The 22,726-nt window shown below is 43.3% G+C and overlaps 1 protein-coding gene across 2 annotated transcripts in view; it reads left to right on the forward strand.

Moving 5' to 3' along the window:
- LOC138250508 (serine/threonine-protein kinase Nek5-like) overlaps positions 1-22,726 on the forward strand; it is a 350,116-nt gene that overhangs the window by 303,652 nt on the left and 23,738 nt on the right. For both annotated transcript variants that reach the window (XM_069205454.1, XM_069205455.1), the window contains exon 20: positions 15,427-15,561. In XM_069205454.1, the coding sequence (XP_069061555.1) occupies positions 15,427-15,561 (135 nt within the window). The remainder of the gene's footprint in view (positions 1-15,426; positions 15,562-22,726) is intronic.

The raw sequence follows: 22,726 nt of genomic DNA on the forward strand, positions 1-22,726 counted from the left end.
CAAATAGTGATGATAAGGAAGATACAGCTCCAGAACCTGAGTGTGAGACTACAAATGAGGAGTTTCCCTTGATTGAATTTTTCCCCAATGTTCATAGTGGAAGAGCTGCATTCCGATTTGCAGGCAACAGTGCAAGAAAATGTGTGGGACTTGACAGGGAAAGAATTGGGTTTAATCAAAGGAGTGGAACCGAGTAAGGTCACATTAAAGTCAAATGCAGAGTTTCCGCAATGTCCCTAGTGTAATATGACACAAGATGTACTGATGAAGGTGGCTCAGATAATTGCAGATTTTGTGAAGCAGGGAGTTTTGAAGGAGGTGTTGAGCAGCCCATGTAATCCACTGATAATGGGATTGAAGAAGCCATGTGGGAAAATTCGAATTGTTCAGGATTTGAGAAAAATAAATGACATAGTGATCAAGTGTTGTCCTGTAGTGCCCAACCCAGCTGTAATAATGTTCCAGATTCCATGAAATGCAAAGTGGTTCACAATGATTGATTTGTCACAAGCATTCTTTTCTGTGCCTCTTCATGAGGATAGCCAATTTCAAATTCCTAGACCGTGTCTATTGTTGGTGTAGACTTTCTCAAGGGTACAAAGAGTCACCATCCTTGTTTAATCAGATTTTGAAAAATAATTTGAAATTGTTAGAATTACCTATCCAATCGACTCTGATGCAGTATATTGATGATTTGTTGATCACATCCAGGACAAGGGACAAGTGTAAGTATGACTTGATTGCACTCTTGAATCATTTGGGAAAGTTTGGTCATAAAGTGTCATCATTGAAGTTGCAGTACTCCCAGAAGGTATTGAAGTATTTGGGTCACTCGATTGAAAAAGGGTTGAGGAAAATATCCAGAGAAAGGATCACAACCATACTGCAGATGAATCCCCCGTCTTCACAGAGAGATGTTAGAATGTTCCTGGGAATGGTGGGTTATTGTCGCCAATGGATCCCGCATTTTGCAGGAATCTCAAAACCATTGCAGAAGTTGACCGATAAGGATGTCACAGACCCCATAGCATTAGATGAAGATCAGATGAAAGCATTCACTGAATTCAGAGAAAGTTTGTGCAGAGCTCCAGCATTGGGTATGCCTGACTACACAAAGCCGTTCAAATTGTTTTTTCATGAGCGTGATGCATATTCATTGTCTGCTTTGACGCAGATCCATGAAGGTGCTCATCGCCCAGTAGCATATGTTTTAGCTACCTTGGACCCAGACACCTTACCAGGTTTTTTGCGAGTTGTTCCCGCAGTTGGTCAGAGTCTTTCACAGTGTGAAGGAGTAGTGATGGGATACCCCCTGACTGTAATGGTCCCTCACTCGATTGAGATTTTACTGACAAGGACGAAAACCCAATACTTGACTTGTGCTAGACTGACAAGATATGAGACGAGCATTTTGGGTGTTCCAAATGTGACACTGAAAAGATGTACAGTGCTGAACCCGGCAACTTTACATCCAAATTATGCTACTAAAATTGAGAAAGAGGAAGATGTTGAACATGATTGTCTCAAAGTAACTGAGTTGTGCACGAAACCGAGACCTGACATTAGACATACCCGATTGGAAGAAAATGACCAAATTGTTTTTGTCAATGGTTCTTGTCTTAGAGACAGTAAAGGGACACTGAGAGCAGGATATGCAGTGTGCACAATGACAGGTACCTTAGAAGCTTCTTGGCTTCAAAAAGTCTATTCTGCTTAGGTAGCGGAATTGGTCGCCCCTACTAGAGCGTGCCATGTTTCTGCTCGATTGAGAGTTACTATCTATATGCATAGCTAATACGTATTCAGAATAGTTCATGATTTCGGCCAATTGTGGTCACAGAGAGGTTTCCTGACCTCTACTGGGTCACCAGTGAGAAATGGCGAGAGAATAAAGGAGTTGTTATATGCAATTCAACTGCCTGAGGAAATTGCTGTGGTGAAATGCAGTGCACATCTGTGGATCAAGTCGCAAGGTTTTTCACATTGAACTGTATATCGTTCAAAGACAAGTGGGAATTGATGTCTGAAGAAGACACTACATGTACGAGCTTTGCATTAAAAGTGATTGATACATTAGAAGAGTTAAAAGCTTTGCATCGTAATGTTGACAAAGAAGAGAAAAGGTCATAGATCAAAATGAAGTGTGTTCAAAGGCAGGATGAGCTGTGGGTATCCGAAGAGGGTCAGATGGTTTTGCCAAATAGTCTGTTGTCTCAGATGGCGAGGCACTATCATGGTCGGGCAAACATTAGGAGGGATGCCATGGTTCGTCTACTCAGAATTGACTAGTTTAATCCCAAGTTTAGACAAGAAGCTGAAGCAGTATGTCATCGATGTGACATTCGCAGCAATTAAATGCGGGGAAAGGGACAGTGGTGAATTTGAGCCACATTGAAAGAGCAGGAAGTCCATTCAGCAGAAAGCAATTGTATTTCATTGAGAGGCCTGCATGTGGAGGTCTGAAATATGTGTTGGTGATTTGTTTTTGATAAACACATTTTTATTGTTTTGGGAAGAAAAAGAGAAGATAAATAAAAGAAAGTGCAGAGCAGATAACATTTACAGTGCAGTGTAGCAATGCAGTAAATTCCAGCATCAACCCACCATTGACAGTAATATTGGGGCAGTAGTCTGGGCCAGAGGGTGAACCACAATTTAGATCTCATTACAACAATCACAGTTGTGTTCTCACCCCGCTCTATGGTATCATGTCCACCCATCTCACCCCATATTCTCTCAAATTTCCGGGGGCAGCCTCCGGATTCATATACCACTTTCTCTTGGTTTGCGCACTAGTTAACTCCCCTTCTCCATTTTCGGAGTGAAGGGCCTTCGAAGGAGTTCCAGGCTGCGGCTATGTCTCTTTTGGCGATCAGCATGGCTGTGGCAGCCAGGGTGCGTTTCGCCCGTGGTCCTCCCATCTCTTCCATCACCCCTAGCAGGACCAACTTCGCGGATCTCTGTACCTCTTGTCCCAGGGCCTTCCCCAAGTCATGGAGCACTTTGCCCCAATAGGACTGTATCACTTGACAGGTCCAAACCATATGGAAGAAATCAGCAGGCTCGCTCGAGCATCGCAGGCATTTGTCGGAGGGGGGGAGACCCGCTCGGTGTAGTCTGGCTGGTGTCAGGTATGCGCCATGTAAGTAGTAGAATTGCACTGTTCAGAGTCTAGCAGACACCGCCAATACCCCTGGTGCCATCATAGCTTCCCTCCATTCTGTTTCTTCCAGGGCCCCAACCCATGACTCCCACCTGGTTCTAACGGATCCTAGGTCCCCAGGAGCTTTGTTAATTAGCATTTTATAGATTTGGGAGACACCCTCCCCCCCCCCAGGTTCCCCATGAGTAGTTTGGTCTCAAGTGGATTAAATTCTATCAAGGGGCCCGCAGCTGGCAAGTGGACCCTTAGGGCATGTCTAAGCTGGAGATATCTGAAGAACTGTGTTTGGGTTAGTTGGAAGTCTACCTGTAGGTCTTGAAATGATTTCATAGCTTCTCCTTTCCACACATCTCCCACCAAGGAGATGCCCAGCAAGTCCCATTCTGCGAACCCTTCCAGTGTTGCAGTTGTGATTAACCATTTCCCTCTCCACAGTGGGGTCTGGTGGGTGATGACGGTATTCCAGCTGGTGTGTCTTAATGCAGCGCGCCACGCCAAAAAGACTGCCCTTGTTATCTCTCCCATATCTCGGGGAGAGGCTTTCCATACATCACATCTAGGATGTGAGGGAATCCCAGGAACTCCAACTCTACCCGATAGGCCGGGTCTCCCCATCCCCCATTGAACCAATCGTGAATCACTATTAGCTGGGTGGCTAGTTAGTACAGATAGGGGTCTGAGGTACCCAGTCCTCCATTGTATATCCCTCTTCTGCAGTGTTAAGTTGCCACTCAGTGTCTGGCCCCCTTCCAGAGGAACAGCCCAGTAGCGCTTTCAAGAGCTCTAAACCAGGAGCGGGGATAGGCAGGGAAAAACTCTGAAAGGTATATAGGAGCCTTGGCAGGATCATCATCTTGTATAGGGCCACTCAGCCCATTACGTTTAGCGGCAGAGTTTGCCATCTCTGCAGGTCTGTTTTAACGCGCGCTAACAACTGCAACAGGTTTTTGGCCCACGTCAGTTCAGGCAAAAGGGACACCCAGATTCCCATGTACTTGAAACTGAGTCTGCGCAGCGGTATTGTATCCTGCCAATCAAAGCAGTCACGCAAACTTGCCAGCGGGATCAGTATCGATTTGGTAGGGTTCACCTTTAGTCCCGACGCCAGCTCATAACGCCGTAAAAGGTTGAGACTATGTGGGCCCATTATACTGGGTTCCTCCATATACAACAGGACGTCGTCAGCATATAGCGCTATCCTATCCTCCTGGGAGTGACCCCAGCTCCAGCTGCGATGTACTGGGTCTGTCCTAATCATCTGGGCCAAAGGCTCAATGGCCAGAGTAAACAGAAGGGGGGACAAGGGGCATCCTTACCGTGTGCCCCGATGAACCTCAAAAGTTGAGGACAAGGTCCCATTGACCTGTACGCGGGCTGTAGGGTTGGCATATAGCGATTGAACCAGGCGGCAGAACCTCGGGCCCAGGCCCACGTGCTGAAGCACCAAAAAGGGAAACCCCCAGTCAACCGAATCAAAGGCCTTTTCGAAGTCGATGAGTAAAAGGGCAAGGTCTCGGGGCAGCCAGCGACGTTCAGCCAGAGCCACGTGTAGCCTACAGATACAGTGCCGGGTACTGCGAGTGGCCATGAATCCACATTGATCTGGGTGGATCAGTTGCGGCAGAACCCTCTTGAGGTGGGTGGCAAGGATAGCGTCAAAGATTTTAATTTTGGTGTTAATCAGCAATATCGGCCGGTAGTCTGCAGAGTGCAGCGAGGGGGGTTGGGTTTTGGGGAGTACTACAATGGTGGCGGCGTCTAACTCTCGGGGGAAGGCTCCACTATTTTCTACTTCTGTAAAGAGTTTTAATAAGTGTGGTATTAAGTCCTCCCTGAAAGCTTTGTATTATTCTGAGGGGAACCCGGCAGGTCCCCGCGTTTTCCCGGCACCGAGTGTTGAAGTGGCTGCCCCTAATTCTTCCACGCTAAAAGATTCATCCAAGATCTGCACCTCCACGCAGGCAATCGTGGGAGGGGGACCTCGTCTAACAGTCGGCGGGCTAGGCCCAGATCGACCAGTGCCAACGCTTGATATAGTGTTTGGTAGTACATGGCAAAGGCATTCGCTATTTCTGTATGCTTCACAACGTGGTTACTGTCCCAGTCATAAATTTCAGGGAAAATCCTGGAGGCCTGATGGCGAGATACCAGCCTGTATAGCATTTTCCCCGTTTTGTCCCTACACCCTTAGATTTTCGCTGTGGTTGCCCTCCACAGGTGTTTCACCACCTTCAGGGATTGACCTCGGATTTCCTCATGGATTAGGAGTAGTTGTCGCGTCGCCCTTTCACTTGGGTTTGTTTCATTTTCGTTCTCCAGGACCATCGCCTGAAGTTCCAGCTGTACGATATGCTGGGCTCGAGCGCGTTCTTGTTTACGTATCAAGTTTCTTGCTGTACCCTGCAGCACCGCCTTACTCACCACCACCAGAGTACCAGCGAAGGCCACCGACCCCTCATTCAATTCAAAGTACTCTTGCTGCGCTTGTCGCAGCTGCTCCGTGTAGTTCCTGCCTTGGGGGTACCACGCGTTCAATCGCCACATAGGACGGGACTGAGACCGAGCAGGACCCACGACGAACCGAAGCGGGGCGTGGTCAGAGATTCCCCTGGCCAATATTTCAATTTGGGAGAGGGCTGTGCAATCTGTGCCCGGGAGCAGCACCAGGTCAATTCTGGATTGCGAGCCATGAGCTGCTGAAGTGTGGGTGAATTGCCGCCGTCTTGGGTGACATAGCGTCCCTGTCTGTCCCTCCACACCTGGATGCTTGTCATGGGAAATGTCCGGTGCAGTAGTATGGCCACCCCCCCGCAAACCACGCGGGAACCCGGCATGGTATACCCTGTCAAAACCCCTACGGGTCAAGAAGGGGCAATTGTCTCCCAAGAGATGTGTCTCCTGCAGCAGGAGTACCTCCGGTCGATATCGGTGTATGTATGCGAACACTGCGGTACGTTTAAACTTGTCTGGGAGGCCATTAACATTCCACAAGATGAAATATGTGTTGGTGATTGTGTGCATTTTTAGCCACTGGATTGAAGTGTACCCTACAAGAAGAAATGATAGCCTCACTGTAGCAAAATTGTTGCTTAGGGAATTGATACCACTTTTCGGATTTCCGATCTCTATAGAATCAGATAGGGGAGCGCACTTCAATAACAAAGTGATTAAACTGTTGTGTGCAGCAGCACTGAACATTGAGCAGAGGTTGCATTGTAGTTAGCGCCCTGAAGCATCAGGACTAGTGGAGCAGATGAAGGGTATCTTGAAGTCACTAATTGCAAAAATGTGTGTAGCCATAAATCTGAAATGGGCAGATGTGTTGCCTTTGGTATTGATGTCAATGAGAAACACACCTGACAGGAAGACAGGATTGTCACCCCACGAGATTCTCATGGGCAGAGCAATGAGGTTGCCAGCAGTTCCAGCCAATGCTTGTCAACATAACAGATTATATGGTGTTGGACTACTGCAAGGGTCTGGCTGATGTGGTTTGCTCTTTCTCTTGGCAGGTGGAGGCCATCACACTGCTGCCAATCCATGATCCAGGGCACAACCTGAGGGCCAGTGACTGGGTTGTTGTCCGCAAGCACGTACGCAAGACGTTTTTGGAGCCTCGTTGGCGGGGACCTTACCAGGTGATCTTAATGACTACGACAGATGTGAAGTGTGCAGGAATCCCGAACTGGATTCACGCGAGTCACACGAAGAAAGTGGCCTGTCCACTGGACCATGAAGAAGCCTTGTTGAGAGTACCAACAACCATGAGACAAATTACAGCACCGGAAAAGGAGCAAGGAAGAACTGAAGCTGAACCTGAGCTCATTGAGGACGGTTCTATCACACCTGTGAGAGACGAAAGTGAAGATCTCTAGGAGGGTGCAGAGAAACCTATTGCAGCTGAACCAGCAGGAGAGTTAAGTACCGAGAGGGCACTCCCAGAAGCAGACGATTCTGAGAGACAAACAGAGCATGTGCCAGACCAAGAAGGGAAGGAAGTTGAGCAGGATCAAGGTCAAAGTGATCTGACTCCTCCTGAACCTGTTGCAGGTCCATCAAGAGAAAACACCACAGAGAAGGAAAGGGATGCAAGTCCAATCCTGAAGGGAATACTACCAGAGGGTACACGAGAAGGAGACAAGTGACCAAATTCGCAAGTGGAGAAAATGAAAGAAATGAATGTCGATCAAACAATAGCGGAAGAAGTAGATACTACGAGAGAAGAAGAACTGAGTGAAGGAGAGTTGAGTAGTGATCGGAAATTGAAAAGAAAGAGAATAGCAAGTCAAAGATATGCAGGTCCTGAATGGGCATATGCAACTACAAACGAATGGCAACACAAGTTTTTTGTTTTGATAGGGAAGTTCCGAGTCAGTATTTTGAAGTGACTTGAAGAAGACTGATGAACTGAACTGTTGAAACAATCTTAGAAAAACTTTTGAGAAACATATTTGATGAAATAACCAGATAAGACACTGATAACCTGATTTGACTTTTGAAACTGATTTTGACATAGCTGCTAGCCGATTTTGACAAGGAGAATGGTTCCTGGAAGTGAAACTGAACTGCTGAAAGAAGAATTGTTTATTTTTCATTTTGCTGCACTTTTCTGAAGTTACTTCTGTTGTCTGATTCTTTACAGATCATGGCTGATGTAGATAAGCAAATTAGGGATGCTAGGCGCTGTAAATATATGACCATTGGTTTGGCAGTTGTGTGTGGGATATTGTTTATAGTGTTGATTGTGGGTATGTCTGTTCTTGACTCAAAAGGAGCCAACCATACTTCTGCCTTAGAGACTACTACATTAACATCTTTAGAAAGATTTAAGTTGGATGAGAAGTATTTGCATGACTTTACTAATGTTCAAGGAGAACTTTCTTCTAATGTTTTCTATCACTTGCTGAGTGAGTATATTGAGACGATGGATGCAAAGGACTGTCTTGTGTGTACGCAGATTCCTTTGTCAGTCGAGGAAGGAGTCACTTACCATAGTCTTCCCCTAACCTATGGGATAAGTTGTAGTCTGTTACTAACAAGATTCTATAATCAAGACTACATCCAATATTTTTATTCCAATCATGACCTTGTGTTTTCATGTGTTCCTATGATTAGGTATTTGAGTAGAGTAGCTAAGGATAATGACATAGAATTAGTTAGAGGATTCTTTGAACCACCACTAACTTTTGGGACTGCTTATGCTCATAAGAATAACCTCACATGTTTGCTTACACATTTAGAGAAGAGCTTCTTAAATCACACTGATGACAGGAGAAAGGCACTTAAGGAAAGATTAGAAAAAGGATTAGAGAAAAGGACTTAGCAGAATGATTATGCTTACACTGCAATTAAAACACAAAGAAAACTAGCTTTAGATGCACTACACGTAGGGAAGCTCTATGTATATATAGAGGCCTCAATCATGCACTGACACGCACTGACACTTTAATTGTAGTAATGAGTGAATGAAGGCATGTGTTTTTGTTTCAAAGTAAATGGACACTTATGTTGAATGGGCAGAACCCTGCGATTCCAGGAATCTACTATATTTGTGGACTTAATGCTTATTACCGCCTTCCAAGAGGATGGTGTGGGACCTGTTATTTGGTATTCCCAATGATTTACCAGATGAGGATTTGAAAAAGTTTCCGAAATTGACAGAATTACATCGTAAGAGGAGAGAAACCTCTTCTGCAATAGTGGGGCTATACTGCTGATAGATACTGAATTGGCTGCGGATAGAGCTATGACTCTTCAAAATCATCTTGCTTTTGACATTCTTTTAGCGAAAAGTGGAAGAGTCTGTAAAATGATTAACTCTAGGCATTGCTGTTCCTATATTCTTAACAATAGTAAAGAGATAAGAGACGTAGGGCCAGATGTAGCAACATTTAGAATTGCGATCAGCAAATTGCGAGTTGCAATTCTAAATGTTGGATGGTGTCCCTGATTCGCAAGGGGGTCACAAATGCCCACCTCATGAATAATCATGAGGTGGGTCGCAATTTGCAACCCCCTTGCAAATAGCGCCCCTCACAGGGATGGTGGCCTGCTGCGGACAGCAGACCATCATGTCTGTGACTGCTTTTTAATAGAGCAGTTTTTTTTGTAATACAGCCCGTTTTCCTTAAAGGAAAATGAGATGCATTACAAAAACAAAAAATGAAACGTTTTTGTTTAATTTTTTCAGAGCAGGCAGTGGTCCATAGGACCACTGCCTGCTCTGAAAAAATGTTTGCAGTGCCATTCTCAAAGGGGCTTCCCTTTTGCGAATGGGTTACCACCCATTTCAAAAGGGTGCAAAATGCGAATGGTTTGCGAAATTCGCTGTTTGCGACGTGCAAAAAGCTTTCTACATCTGGCCCTTACTTACTAATCTGACTAATGCAAGTAGTGATTTGAAGAAGTTGAAAGAACCAGGTGTTTGGGAAAAGGTTGGTAAGGGGTTTGTTTCAGTGTGAAATTGGCTTAGTAGTATTTGGAATGGGGTACTACTGAAAATCATACAGGGAATATTAATTGTCATAGTTTGCTTATTAGGAATATGGGAATTATGTAAATTAATCAAAAGAATTACATTGAAAAGGTCTAAAAGGAGGGAAGAAAGAAATAGGGAAATAATCTATAGGGAAAATTCAAGGAGAAGACAAATTGTTGAAGAGATAGAATTGAAAAAATTGTGGGTGCTAAGTTTGGTGTGATGACATATTTAGTCATCAGAGGAGGGACTGCTAACACAGATGTCTTAATTAGAAATTTTTAATGAATGTTTATGTACTTTGAATTATGACTTATGTAGAAAAATAATGTGCACGTTTGAAATTATGACCTCGGAGCTTGGCCACCAATGTTCATGAAATGTACTAATTAATGATTCATCTTTTTGAAATATTGAAAGTGTATTAGATTAATGTAGTAAAATGCCATATTAAGGGTTGTGAATTATGCTGTTGCTTATTAATTGTAGGTCTTAACTTAGCGAGTGTCATGGCCTAGTTTTGCCAGGCCTCATGCAGAAGTTGTATTGCTTTTTCTCCATTCTTCGTCAATGGGATTTTTCAAATTTTCGAAAATGACTGCAGCCAGGACCGCTGGATGGAATTACTCCAAATTTGGCAGAAAGATAGCTCTTGGCCCAGAAAGCCTGCTTTTTGTGATTTGGTGTGAATCCGTGTAGTAGTTTATGAGGCACTAGAGTTTTAAAAATATAGATATCTAGGGACGAAGATCCTATACAGGTCCAACTGTCCCCGTGCTGAGCCATTTTGGGACTCCACAAAAAAAAGTTTAAAAAAAGAAAAGGGGGCAGCGTAGGGACACCCTAGTCCCTAGCCTTGGTCTAGGGGTTCCTCACTGACCCTATAAGGGCTAAAAATCATTTTAACACAATCTTTCTAAAAATCCGCAGATCCAGATCTGCTGATTTTTCCGTGATTTTTTTTTTTTTTTTAAGGGTGGTCTCCAGCCTGTTCTATTATTTTGCCCCTGGGTAGGACGGGCCCCAGGGTAGTGGGGGCTTAAATAAGGAGAGGGGCACACTGGCCCCCTTCTAGGGCTTATTTTACCCCTGGGGACCACCACCTCCCCAGGGTGATGATATAAAAATAGGCGGGGTGCTGTGCGGATCTCCAGCACCCTCAGAACCACCACCACCTCCCTAGGTTAAAATGTTTATTTGTAATGAGTGAGGCCCGTACGGTCTCCTCCAAAGCCCAGGAGACTGCCACCTTCCCAGAACTAATATGAAATATATGTGGGGGCCCACGCAGCCCCCCCCCCCCCACAGCCCTGGGGACCGCCATCTCCCCGGGGCTGAATATGAAATGTATGTGTTGGACGTGCACGCCCCCCCGGAGCCCCGGTGACTGCCACCTCCCAGTGAAATTTATTGCAATTAAGGGGGGGGGGGCTGTGCGGCCCTCCTTGCAGCTCTGATGACTGCCACCTCCCTAAGGCTGAATATAAAATTTAAGCAAGGGTCCCAAATGGCTCGCCTGCAATACAGCCGACCACTGCCTCCCCGGGACTAAGTTAAACCTTACAGGGAAGGCTGCGTTGCGTGCCTCCCCCCTAATGGAGCCAATAATGGACAAAGCTGTTGGATTTTACTTGGAGGGAGCTTTGACAGCTTCTGCCAAGTCACAGCAAACACTGCTCCCAGTGGGCAAGAGCTGTCAAAGTGCTCTTGCTCGATGGAAGCAAAGGCTTCATCTCTTTTCCTGCCGGCAGTGATGCGAGAAGGGAAAGAGATGAAACTATTGCTCTTCCACAGGCAACTTTGATGTTTACAAGCTCCCTGTGGGCAAAAGAGGGGTGCCGGCTCCCTCAGGAGGCAGGGAGCTGGCTGGGACCGCAGGGCTTTGAGGCTCCCCCATCCCCTGTGCTACCAGGGCACCCGGGAGGCATGGCCAGGCCCCGGTATTGGAGTCCCTGGGACTTAAACAGGCAGGAAGGGAGCTGCGCGGTCCTCCTCATCTATTTATTTATGGCCAGGCCACGCGGGAGGGGGTCCCTAAGGTAAAAATCAGCCCAGGAAGGGGGACAGCGTGATCCACCCCCGAGTCCTTGGTTCTCCCTTTAAATTGTTACAGCTATGCAAATGTGCAAATCACCTGGACGCTGGTCCAACTAAGTAGTATGCAAAGGTCTTCCCGGCTTTTGCCAGGGTGATGTACCGCTTACCAAGATGCCCCACAGTGCCTTTCCTGACAATTTTGGTGGAACATTCTTGATGGCAAGGAATATGAGGACTTCTCCAGAAAACAAAGAAATATCTTTGTCAAATAGATAAGGGGAAGGACCTTGGTTTGGTGGAGATTTACATCTTTGTAGTCTTGTTGACCTCACTAAAGGAGGATTCATGTTATCACATAATTATAGAGAAAGAGGCAACAGGAACAATCATGTTACCAAAATGCATACAAGGTCACTGGTGACATTTCCTTGTGCTTCATCACACAGCTGTTGTGTGGAATACATACTGGACATTTACCCAAGGAGGCTGAAAGAACTCCACTTGGGTAGATATTGTGTGCAAAGCTGTGGACTCTTGTTGGATAAAAGGGCAGGTGAGGTTCCTTTGTGGGGAGTCACTCACACAGCTACTGACACACCCACACAGACAATCACTTACCCACTCACAGACCCACCCAGAGACTCATACACTCACTCACAGACCCACTCAGAAACTCATCCAGTCATTCACAGACACACTCAGACACTCATGTACCCTCTCACAGACCTACTCAGACACTTACACACTCACTCACAGACCCACTCAGAGACTCATGCACTCACAGACCCACTTAGACACTCATGCACCCAATCACAGACCAACTCAAACATTCATGCACCCACTCACAGACCCACACAGACACTCACACTCCCACTGACAGAGACACTCTCCCACCCACTCCCACAACCAGAGACTCCTTCTCACACCTAATTTCACACCCAGACACTCTCACACCCATATAGACCTCTCACACCCACTCTCATACCCAGTAACACCCTCTCACTCCTTTTCTCACACACAGGTAGACAGGCCCTGTGGCCATTCCCTGCCTTTGGCTGTGCAGTGCTCAGGGTTATGTGGTTATGGGGACTGACCCCCTGCGGCCAAACCCACTGTGCAGAGCCGAAGGCCGTGCACAGTGTTGGGTGGTAATAGGTGTTGGCCGCAGGGCCTGGCCTCTGGCCAGGCCCTGCAGCCAGCTCTTGCCATGCACGGCCGAAGGCTGTGCATAGCAGTGGTTGGATTAACGTATAGTAATCAAAATGACTTTACGTTAAAAAACAAAAGGTTACAGGGATGTTATAGTTAAGAAATAGAAGGTAAAAAACCACAGAAATTCACTGAAAAAAACAAAGGTGACAGGGTCGTTATAGTTTGGTTCTGAATTTACTCATTCAAAACCTTAGAAATCAGCAGTTATAGTTAGAGCTAATTTCAAGTAACTATAACTCGTCCCCTCACCATGCACTGCTAATTACCTCAGATATTACAGCACTCATGAAAACTTCTATAACGTTATTAAAATACAAATGAAGCATTAACAGTCAGACTAATGAAGAATAACTGTGCATGAGTTATATTGGAGAGGTAGTCCTTGCTATAGTGAAAAACTATTTTAGGAGTTTTTCACTACGAGGACATGTAAATGTTAAAAGTACATATCCCACTTTTTAAATGCACTGCGCTTTGCCTTATTGGCTCTGCAGGCCCTACCCAGCTGTGACTTATATGTATTAAAATTAAATATTTAGGCCTGGCAAGAGGTTTATTTTTCCAGGATGAAATATACATTTAAAACTGTACACACAGGCTGCTTTGACAGCCTTGAGACATGGTTTGAAAGTCTACTTCAGTGGGTGGTACAATTACTGCTGCAGGCCCACTAGTAGTGTAATATACGTGCTTTGGATACAAGTAGTACCACTTTACCTGGAACGTACAAGTAAATTAAAAGTAATAAGTGTGTGCATGCCAATCTTACCATGTTGTAGTAGGTAGTGAGCACACACACATTAGCACCCGTCAGCAAAGTGCATAGAGTCCTAAGTCTAACAAAAAAAGATTTTAAAAAATGGAGGAGTAAGGAAAAACTTTTGGGGGAAGTCCACCATAAGGCTGAGGGTCGAAATAATATGAACCAGCACAGATCTGTCACAGACTGATGTTATTGTAAGCAACTGACAGACATGTTAGTGGCAGTCAAAAACAAGTTTGCGAAGATTAAGGTATAAGACCAGTAACTGCTTGTACTTTACTAATTAATAATACATAACATTTTTTACAGTTGCTCTATTGACTCATCATCATATACCAGTTTTGACTTATTTACATGTTCTACAGATAACAAGCACGAGAGCAGAAAAAGTGTAAATGTTTGTTGAAGCTTATCCCCTTCAGCTTTGTGAGGGACATTTGACGTGGATGCATTAGACTCAATAGAGACATCGGGTAATGACTTAAGGTACTGCAACTTTGTGAAAAACTTGTTAAAGGGTTGCTTCTGACTTAGGAGGGACATTAAGTAAAGTCTTGAAAGATGTCAGCCTTGTTAAAGACTGCAAGCTGTTCTTTTGACTTAAGAGGGACATCTAGGAACAGCCTGGAATACTGTGCTAATGGCAATACCTATTGTCTTTGCCAATGTCAGCTATAGAAGTAACTTATGATGGCATTCTGCAAAGTATACTTATTTTCTCTGGAAAAGACTTTGCCTGTGTTCTTCTGCTACCCTGAATTATGGCTCCCTAAGGGGCTAAAGCGTCAAGCTTCTACAGAGGACCTGTATTTCTCAAGAGTCCCAGCTATCCTTTACTCCTTTGACAACAACTCCACATGAGAAAGAAGGGGAAAACAAGAAAGGGTGAGAGAGACACTGGAGCGCTTGCTGGTTGCAAGTCAAAACTGGTAAGACCTGGACTGGCGTCTGGGTCAGCGCTCTGATATGGTAAGCTTCTCTTCTGTCTGTAGATTACTGCTTGGAGGACACAGAACTCACTCTTGTAGAGATATGGACAGGATCTGAGTGAGTAAAAGCAAAGAAAGGTAAGATAAAAGGTAACAACAGTGATGTGTGATCCTCTCTAGTAAACATGCTTACACGAATCATGAGCAGGTGTTGAGCTAGTGAGAGCAGATATCAAGCTAGATACTGGCAATCAGCCCCAGAATGCCCAGGCATTGGAGACCATGTAACAGTAGCTGGAAAACAGGGCAGAGAACATGAGTAAACAGAGAAGGAAAAATACAAAAATGTGTGGGACGTGTGGTGGGGTGCAAGTTATACAAATATGTTACTTTTTTGTACTTGAGTATTTCACTAAAGGAAACCGTTGGAAGCCTGTCATTGGCAGTGACAGAAACATTCAACATTTATTTTTTATTGCTTATTAACCTTGGTAAGTGTAACATTTTTACATATGTGTCAAATAAAAATTAGTAGAAAATACAAAAACCAAATTGGAAAATTATAACACTCTGTGTACTGACATGTCATAGGAGATTACAAAGACACTGCAGCATGTGTGTTCTGTAAAGGCAATCATTAAGTTCTTCTAACCCTGAAACATAGCAACAAAAATGGTACTCACATTTTCTTTAGATTTAAAAAACAATGTCATGATGCAAAAATATGCTTTTTGCAAATCAGTCACGAATGTAGACCACTTGTTAATGTCCAGGAGTGTCTGTTAGCAATGAAAAAAATGAAAAGCTATATTGTAACCTTTTGCTATTCATTGATGTCTTCTAGAAAATGGCAATCATAGCAATGGTGCATCAGAAAACAGAAAACACTGGAAAGGAGAGCCACCCAAAACCCTTCTTCACTTTTTAGCTGGTGCGGAAATCTTGTCAAACTCTCCAACTCTGGCTGAAGGGGATATTGGTAAGTATTGGCAGTGAAGCCACTAGTAGTTTTAAGATCTTAGCATTTTTAAACCTAAATTTCTTTGAATAACTGTGGTTTATTTACGCAATCAATCAATTTATTGTGAAATATTGTTATGACCTTATTGTTAAAAATGGCAGAGGGGCTAGTATCACATCAGTTTTCACACCTTCATAAGAGGAACTGGGGAATTGTCTGGCTTATTATTATGGATAGACTCCATTGTAAGGGTCACATAAATCATGCTGAAACCCTCGATCTATGATTTAGGATGTGTACACTCTAGGCATCTCTGGAGCTACTTATGGCATCTGGAGATGGCAAAAGTGAATATTCCAACTTCAGCACTGTCCTGAACAGATTTAGAACAAGGTTGATCGGGCTTCCACCAAATCCCCTAAGAACATTAAGACACCCCGGAAAGCTTTTTTCAAAGAGTGATTGAGCCATTCTACCTCACTGGACCCATGTCTAAAAATTGGTGGATCTGAGGATACCTGGATCTTGTGCATCCATACCGAATAACCTAAAAATAACAAATACAAACCTCTAATACACAAAATATTGTGAAGGAGTAAAGGCCAAGACTTTTATCTTCCCATTTGATAAACAAACGTGTACATATCCATGTTGGATCATTCCACCTCCATGTTTAAGTAGAAACAGAAAAGGTAAACCAAAAACAAAGAGCAGACAGAAAAGTTACAGACATAACTATCAGTATGTCCCATAGCTGGGCCAAAACAAAGAATCATTGCTTAGTTTCCCTCTGTGGTTCAGAGGGTTGTTTCTCTGATAGTAGTTAGTGGATATCCACATTCTGTCCCACCATATTAGGCAAGTGGCAGTCCTCCTTTTCATGACCATCTAACAGCCAGGCTATCTCAGTGTTTGCGACCATGTTCTTCCATTTAGTTGATTCTTTATAAAGAAAGTGCTCATATTACTTTCTAAAACATCTCAGAACATGGATGTTTTCTCACTATTCTTCCTCTGCTTTTTAGTAGCTATTCAGGTGTCAGTCTTTTCACTAAAAATGTGAATCCTTAATTGTTGTACAGGTGCTTTAGAACTAACATGACTTTGGTACCCATATGCTGTGAGTCTATCCACATTTCTGATTGGGTGTCTGATGTGGATGTAATTGCTTTGGACTGTTTTACAGTACCATTGAAGTGAATTTCAGAAACACAGTGAGGGAAGTGGCCTTTCCAGTTACTGAATTCTCCTCTGTTAGTCTTAGTAATTCTGCTCAAAATACCTTTAAGAACCCTCAAAGTCCTACATGTTGCTAACATTCAAGTCTTAAAACTAGTGACAAATAATGTTTACCATATGACAGTGAATATTGGTTCTCATCTGAGAATAGTAAGGATACTTGCAGTTGTACATTGTTGGATAATGAGGAGCATTTAAAATATACTCTTCTAATCCAGGTGATGGCATGTCTTAGATTATCAATGATGAAGTGGTCGATCAGGTTGGAAACTTTTTTGGATGTTCTGGCAAACACATCATGAGCAGAACACAACCATCTATTAGTTTCCTGCATCTATATTGGAGCCATAGAAAGAATGTCTTAAAAACTTAAAAACTTGAGGGCAAAGCCTATAACGCTGCTAGGTTAAGAATCTGTATTGATGCTGTCCAGATTATGATGAGCATGTATAACATTAAAATTTTCAGGTGTGAATTCAGAAGATTTTTGATGCAAAATAGAAGATCTACAAAGATCAGCCTTTCACTGGTATGGGTAACGTTTGTTTCCAGTCAGTAGTTATTAATGTTCTAGGAAAGACACAAGCTATTCCAAGTGAAGTATCAAGTGTTTTAGGAACCACAGGGAAATTCAATCAGTTCACTCAAAAACTACCACCAGTACTCCATGGCTGCAAATGTATTATTTAAATGTATGAGCTTTCCCATGACACTGTATCGCTTCATAACAATGCCTATTTTTGTAGGCCGCCTTTCTCACTTTCAGTCTTGTTTTATAGCCAACCTATGATCGATGCATTGATTTGGATTTGGTCATTCTACAATCATTCTCAGAAAATATCAGGTTTGGCCACCATATCTTCTCCTTGTAATCATTTTTATGGAATTCAATACATCAGCTCTTAGCTCAGTTGTGTTATAGACATCTCTTGCTTGTTAACCTCTCTTGGAAGCTTAATGGTTTCCTTTGAGGTTTGGAGTAAAAGTGATAATCCCATCCATGCAAATGTATAATAGTAAGGTCATTTTAGTGGCTTTGTATGAGGCTGAATTATGGGACCATATTACCTGCTCACAATTAGTTGATAACAAAAAGCTTTAATCAAATTGTTGTTCAGGTTCCAGAAGAGCACTTCACCTTTGACAATATAACGGACTTGGATCAAACTCTGGAGCTCACCTTCTCACGGACACTATAGAACTGTGTTTAGTAAGGTTCATAAACACCTCAGAACTAGCTTTATTCAACAGCTGTTCTATTTATTCGAATTTTATATCTTTATGTTTATATACAGGGATTTATTGAGTTCACGGCTACTAAGAAGAGTATCCCGGCACTATGCTGTGAAGTGCACATGAAAAGAATGAGGCTAGCTACTGAACAAAAAGCCATGTCTAAAGCTTTTTCCTAAAAGAACTTTTGTCATCTGTCAAGCGCAGACGCAGAGGAAGACTGTTCCAGCTCATCTGCCCCAAACAGGAAAAAAGAACATCCACCAGCTATAGCAAGATTAACCCTTGGAATTGTGGTCAATTGGTTATTGGTGGAACGCAAAGCTCTCACAGGATTATAGTAAGTGATCCTGGAGGGTAAATAGACAGGGCCGGAGTTATGCAATGCTCTGTGCGTTAACAGAGAGGTCTTGAACAAAATCTGCTTGTATACAGGAGGCCAGTGAAATTGCAAAGATGTTGGGTAACATGCTCTCTTCTAGGAAGACTGAGGGCAAGCCTGGTGGCAGCATTCTGTATAGTCTGTAATTTTCTCAGCAGGTATTGTGGCAGACCAGTATGTAAAGCATTAGCATCGTCCAATCTTGACATGACCATGCCTAAAATCACTGTAATCCTAACCGGAACTGAAAGGAACTGTGTAAGAAGCCGAAGCACACCTGAACTCTGATTTAACTTGCTTGTGACAAGACGTCTTTGTCAAATTTGAACCCCAAGCTTATCACCATATCAAATTGGGCACAGGGTGGGGAAAACCCTACTGGCCAATGCAATTTCAGATTGAGATCAAAGGTGTGTCCCACACTGAGAATCTCTGTCTTTTCAGTATTAACACTTAAATTGATTATAGCTCATCCAGCAAAAACCTGCAGAGAGACAGGTTGAATAGCATCCTGTTTGATTGGCACCCCCTTACCAAAGCGAAAAATGATCTGTGTATCATCAGCATAGGAGATTATTTCATCCTCAAAAGAATCCACCAAGTCAGCAATGGAAGGTATATAGATATTAAACATAGTGGGGCTAAGGGGTGAGCTCTGAGGCACCCCTACTGAGACACTTTGATTGCCCGAAAAGTTAGAGTAAGGGGTAACCAAACTTCTTAAATACTGTCTACCAGGAAGGATTTCATTGTCCTTAATGCCCATTTTTTGAAAGCGGGTGAGCAACCTGGCATGAGGAACCGTGACAAATGCTGTGAACAGGTCTAACAATACCAGGAGAGCCCTACTTCCAAAAGGGCCATCTCTGTACTGTACATTGGCCTGAAGCCAGTTTGCTAGAATGTAATAGTCTGTTAGTCTCAATATAGTTGGAGAACTGGCGGTTCACAAACTTTTCCAGACATTTAGATGGCGCTGGAAGAAGCAAAATGGGCCTATAATTAACAGGGATATCTTACCAGAGATATGCTGTAATATATGCAAATCCAATTCTGTATTAAAGGAATGTGATGGTGGTTCCTTTGCAGGCTGATTCCTGCGGATCTTAAAGTTAGTTTCTGACCTGATCTCTACGACCTTGGAACCAGTATATGCAGACATTTTGAGGGAAGGGTGCTTTACGGATGCTTGGAAAGAATCTATTGTGATCCTGTTAATTAAGAAGCCAGGCAAGAAATCTAATGATTTAAAAAATCTGCGACCTATCTCCCTTTTACCCACCACGGCCAAGATCCTGGAAAGACATCTTAACACGGAGTTGGCTGATTTTCTTCAAGCGAATGGTGGACTCGATCCGTCTCAACACGGGTTCCAACAAGCTCATAGCACGGAATCTGGGCTGATTTCTTCAGCAGATATTATTCGCAGAAGAGTAGATCGAGGGAAGGTGCAATCCTTGTCTTACTCGATCTTTCTGCGGCTTTCGATACTATATCCCCACAACGCCTTATTCAGCAATTGCATCAAGCAGGAGTTGGAGATAGAGCACTTGATATCCTCAAGTCTTTCCTTACCAACAGATCTATCACGGGTTCCTGTGGGGATTATAGGGCTACCCCCTTTCAATTACCATGTGGGGTCCCACAGGGGTCTTCGCTTAGCCCCACTCTATTTAATCTTTATGTAGCACCATTGGCCAGTTTAGTGCGCCCTTTTGGTTTTCAAATCGTGTCATACGCAGACGATACTCAGCTGATTATTCCGGCCTCTCGCGACTGGTATGAAACCGCCGATAAATTTCAACAATGTACGAGAGAGATCAATAGCTGAATGAGCAGTAATTGGCTCAAACTTTATGGGGAAAAGACGGAAATAATTTTTTGGGGATTAGACAGTAAGTTATGGAGTCCTCGCTGGTGGCCGGAGTCTTTCAGGGAGTGCCGTGTTCTGCGCTCCTCGGCTAGAAATCTGGGCATTGTATTTCATAGTTCCCTCTCATTTGAGCAACAAGTTAACCAGGCGGTTAAAGGCTGCTATTGGGCATTAAGAATCCTTAAGAAAATCCTTCCTTTTCTTCAGGAAAATCTGAAAATTGTGGTGGTATTGGCGTTGGTAATGTCTAGATTGGACTATTGCAATGCCTTAATGTTGAATATTAGCAAATCTGCACTCCACAAACTTCAACTTATCCAGAACGCGGCAGCCAGTTTGATTTTAGACGTACTGCGTTTGGCATCTGCTAGCAGCTGCCTTCAACAACTCCACTGGCTTCCGGTGGAAAAACAGATTAAGTTTGAGTCCCTGTGCTTAACTTATAAGGCCCACCACCAAGAGGGTTGCGATTATCTTAGATCAGTTCTTCAACCCTACCAGCTTCCTCGGATGCCCAGACCCTCATTCAGACAGCTTATTTCGGTACCACGCTCTCATAGGGTTAGGTGGGGGGACAAAGCTTTCTCGCTGGGGGCAGCCAGACTCTGGAACTCACTCCCCCTTGCGATCAGGCACACAGAGACATATTTTGGCTTTAGAAAGAAACTGAAAACTTGGCTGTTCTCCCATTAGGATAGGATTTGATGGAATGGCCTTGGTGTCGGACCGCGTACTGTCTTGATGCTCTTATGACTCACTGGTATTTATTAGCGATTCGATGCTACGGCCGGAATGCGCTCTACAAATGACTTACAATACAGTGGTGAAAGCAAATCATTAACATACAAGTATCTGCGGGTGACAAATGGGAGGGAAACTTGAGATATAAAAAATGGTTGGATTTTGGGGAAAGCAAGCATGAATCATTATTTATCACTTTCCCCGTGGAGTTCTCCTGCTTGCTTGTTTGATGGAAAGAGGGAGTAGGGAATATTCACACTCTGAATTGAGCCATTTCTGCAAGGACGTTTTGAAATCAGCCCCCCATGTCTATTTTGTTCCAAAATTTGCAGTGTATGGAACAAAATGCCTGGTCCTGTCCTTGTCAGCAGATATTGCAAGATGTAAAGATGCTGTACCATACTGCAAATCTGATCTTTTATTGACTGTATCTTCTGCAGTATCAAAGTTCCTTTTTTTCACCCCTGAAAGTTATATAGCACTATCTTGGTGTGCCCATGTGAAGATGCAAACTGTAAATTTCCATCCCTCATTAAGGGACTCTTTTTCCTTCTGGCGAGTGTATCTTAATAGAGGGATACTAAGTTGTTTACTTGTAAAATGTTGCCAAATCAGCTGCTAATTTTAAAGTGGCGTGTACATAGTAAAACTAGTTTAGTTAAAAAAATTGTAAATGTTCTGTTGTTTTATTAGTCTGTTATCAGTGTATAGCATTGTTTTATATGATGTATTGTCTTGTTTTTGTAGATATTCTGGGAACAATATTGCAATGATGATTTCAACTGTACCCTCATGCTGCGTGTAGAGAGACTCTTGAAATTTGTTTTGACTAAATATTTCCCATATTTTCTAAATTAGTACCTGCCTCAGTACAAAACCACCAGATTTGTAGGTCAAAGTGAAATGTGCAGGTAACACTGGATTTAAAGATAACAAAATATAATAATACCATATTATACTGGGTACAACAAATGTCTTTGTATTCAGCAAATATAATTCTGTCATATCTGCAAAAGTGCAAAAGAGTGTAAGTGCATAGCCTTCCACATTTTAGGTGGCTCCCAGGCTTTTCTCAAAGGAATGTTACTGTCTCAAATCTGTTCCCCCAATATCTCCTCAAGTTTTACACATACTCTAGGGCCTCTAAGGCTTTGTTGTTGTGCTGCAATACATTTTCATATCAAACCTTTCTGATGCGGTGAGGTTTTAGAACTGCCTTTCCATCCACAGATTTGTAGCTGAATCCTGCTTTCCCCCTATTTTGTGACCAAGATGATTAATACCACATCACCTGCCACTTCTGACTGAAGCTCCTCAAAGTCAAATATTTTACCTTTTCAGAAAAGTTGACCATCCTCTCTCTGGCTCCACCCAACCATCATTGAAAACTAACTCCATCTTGTTCATAGAACTTGGAGGCTTGTGGACTGTGCCACAAGCACAGGAGTTAGGTGAAGTCCAGTGGAGAAAGTTCTCTCTAGAACCCTTCCAGATCTCCCATGCTATGCAAGTCATCAGTGTGACTTAAACCTCATATTTTAATTACGGTAAATAACTACTGATATAGAGGCACATTCATAAAGTACAATGCTTAGGTGTTCTCATATAGCTCCATGGGTTTCAACAAGTACCAGCCCATCTTTCTCTTTTCCATCAACACACATTATTTCACTGTTTTTAGATGTGTTTCTTAGTGCTTTGCTAAAACACAATTT

This window comes from Pleurodeles waltl, chromosome 8 (assembly GCF_031143425.1).
Source record: "Pleurodeles waltl isolate 20211129_DDA chromosome 8, aPleWal1.hap1.20221129, whole genome shotgun sequence".
NCBI classification, from domain to species: Eukaryota; Metazoa; Chordata; class Amphibia; order Caudata; family Salamandridae; genus Pleurodeles; species Pleurodeles waltl.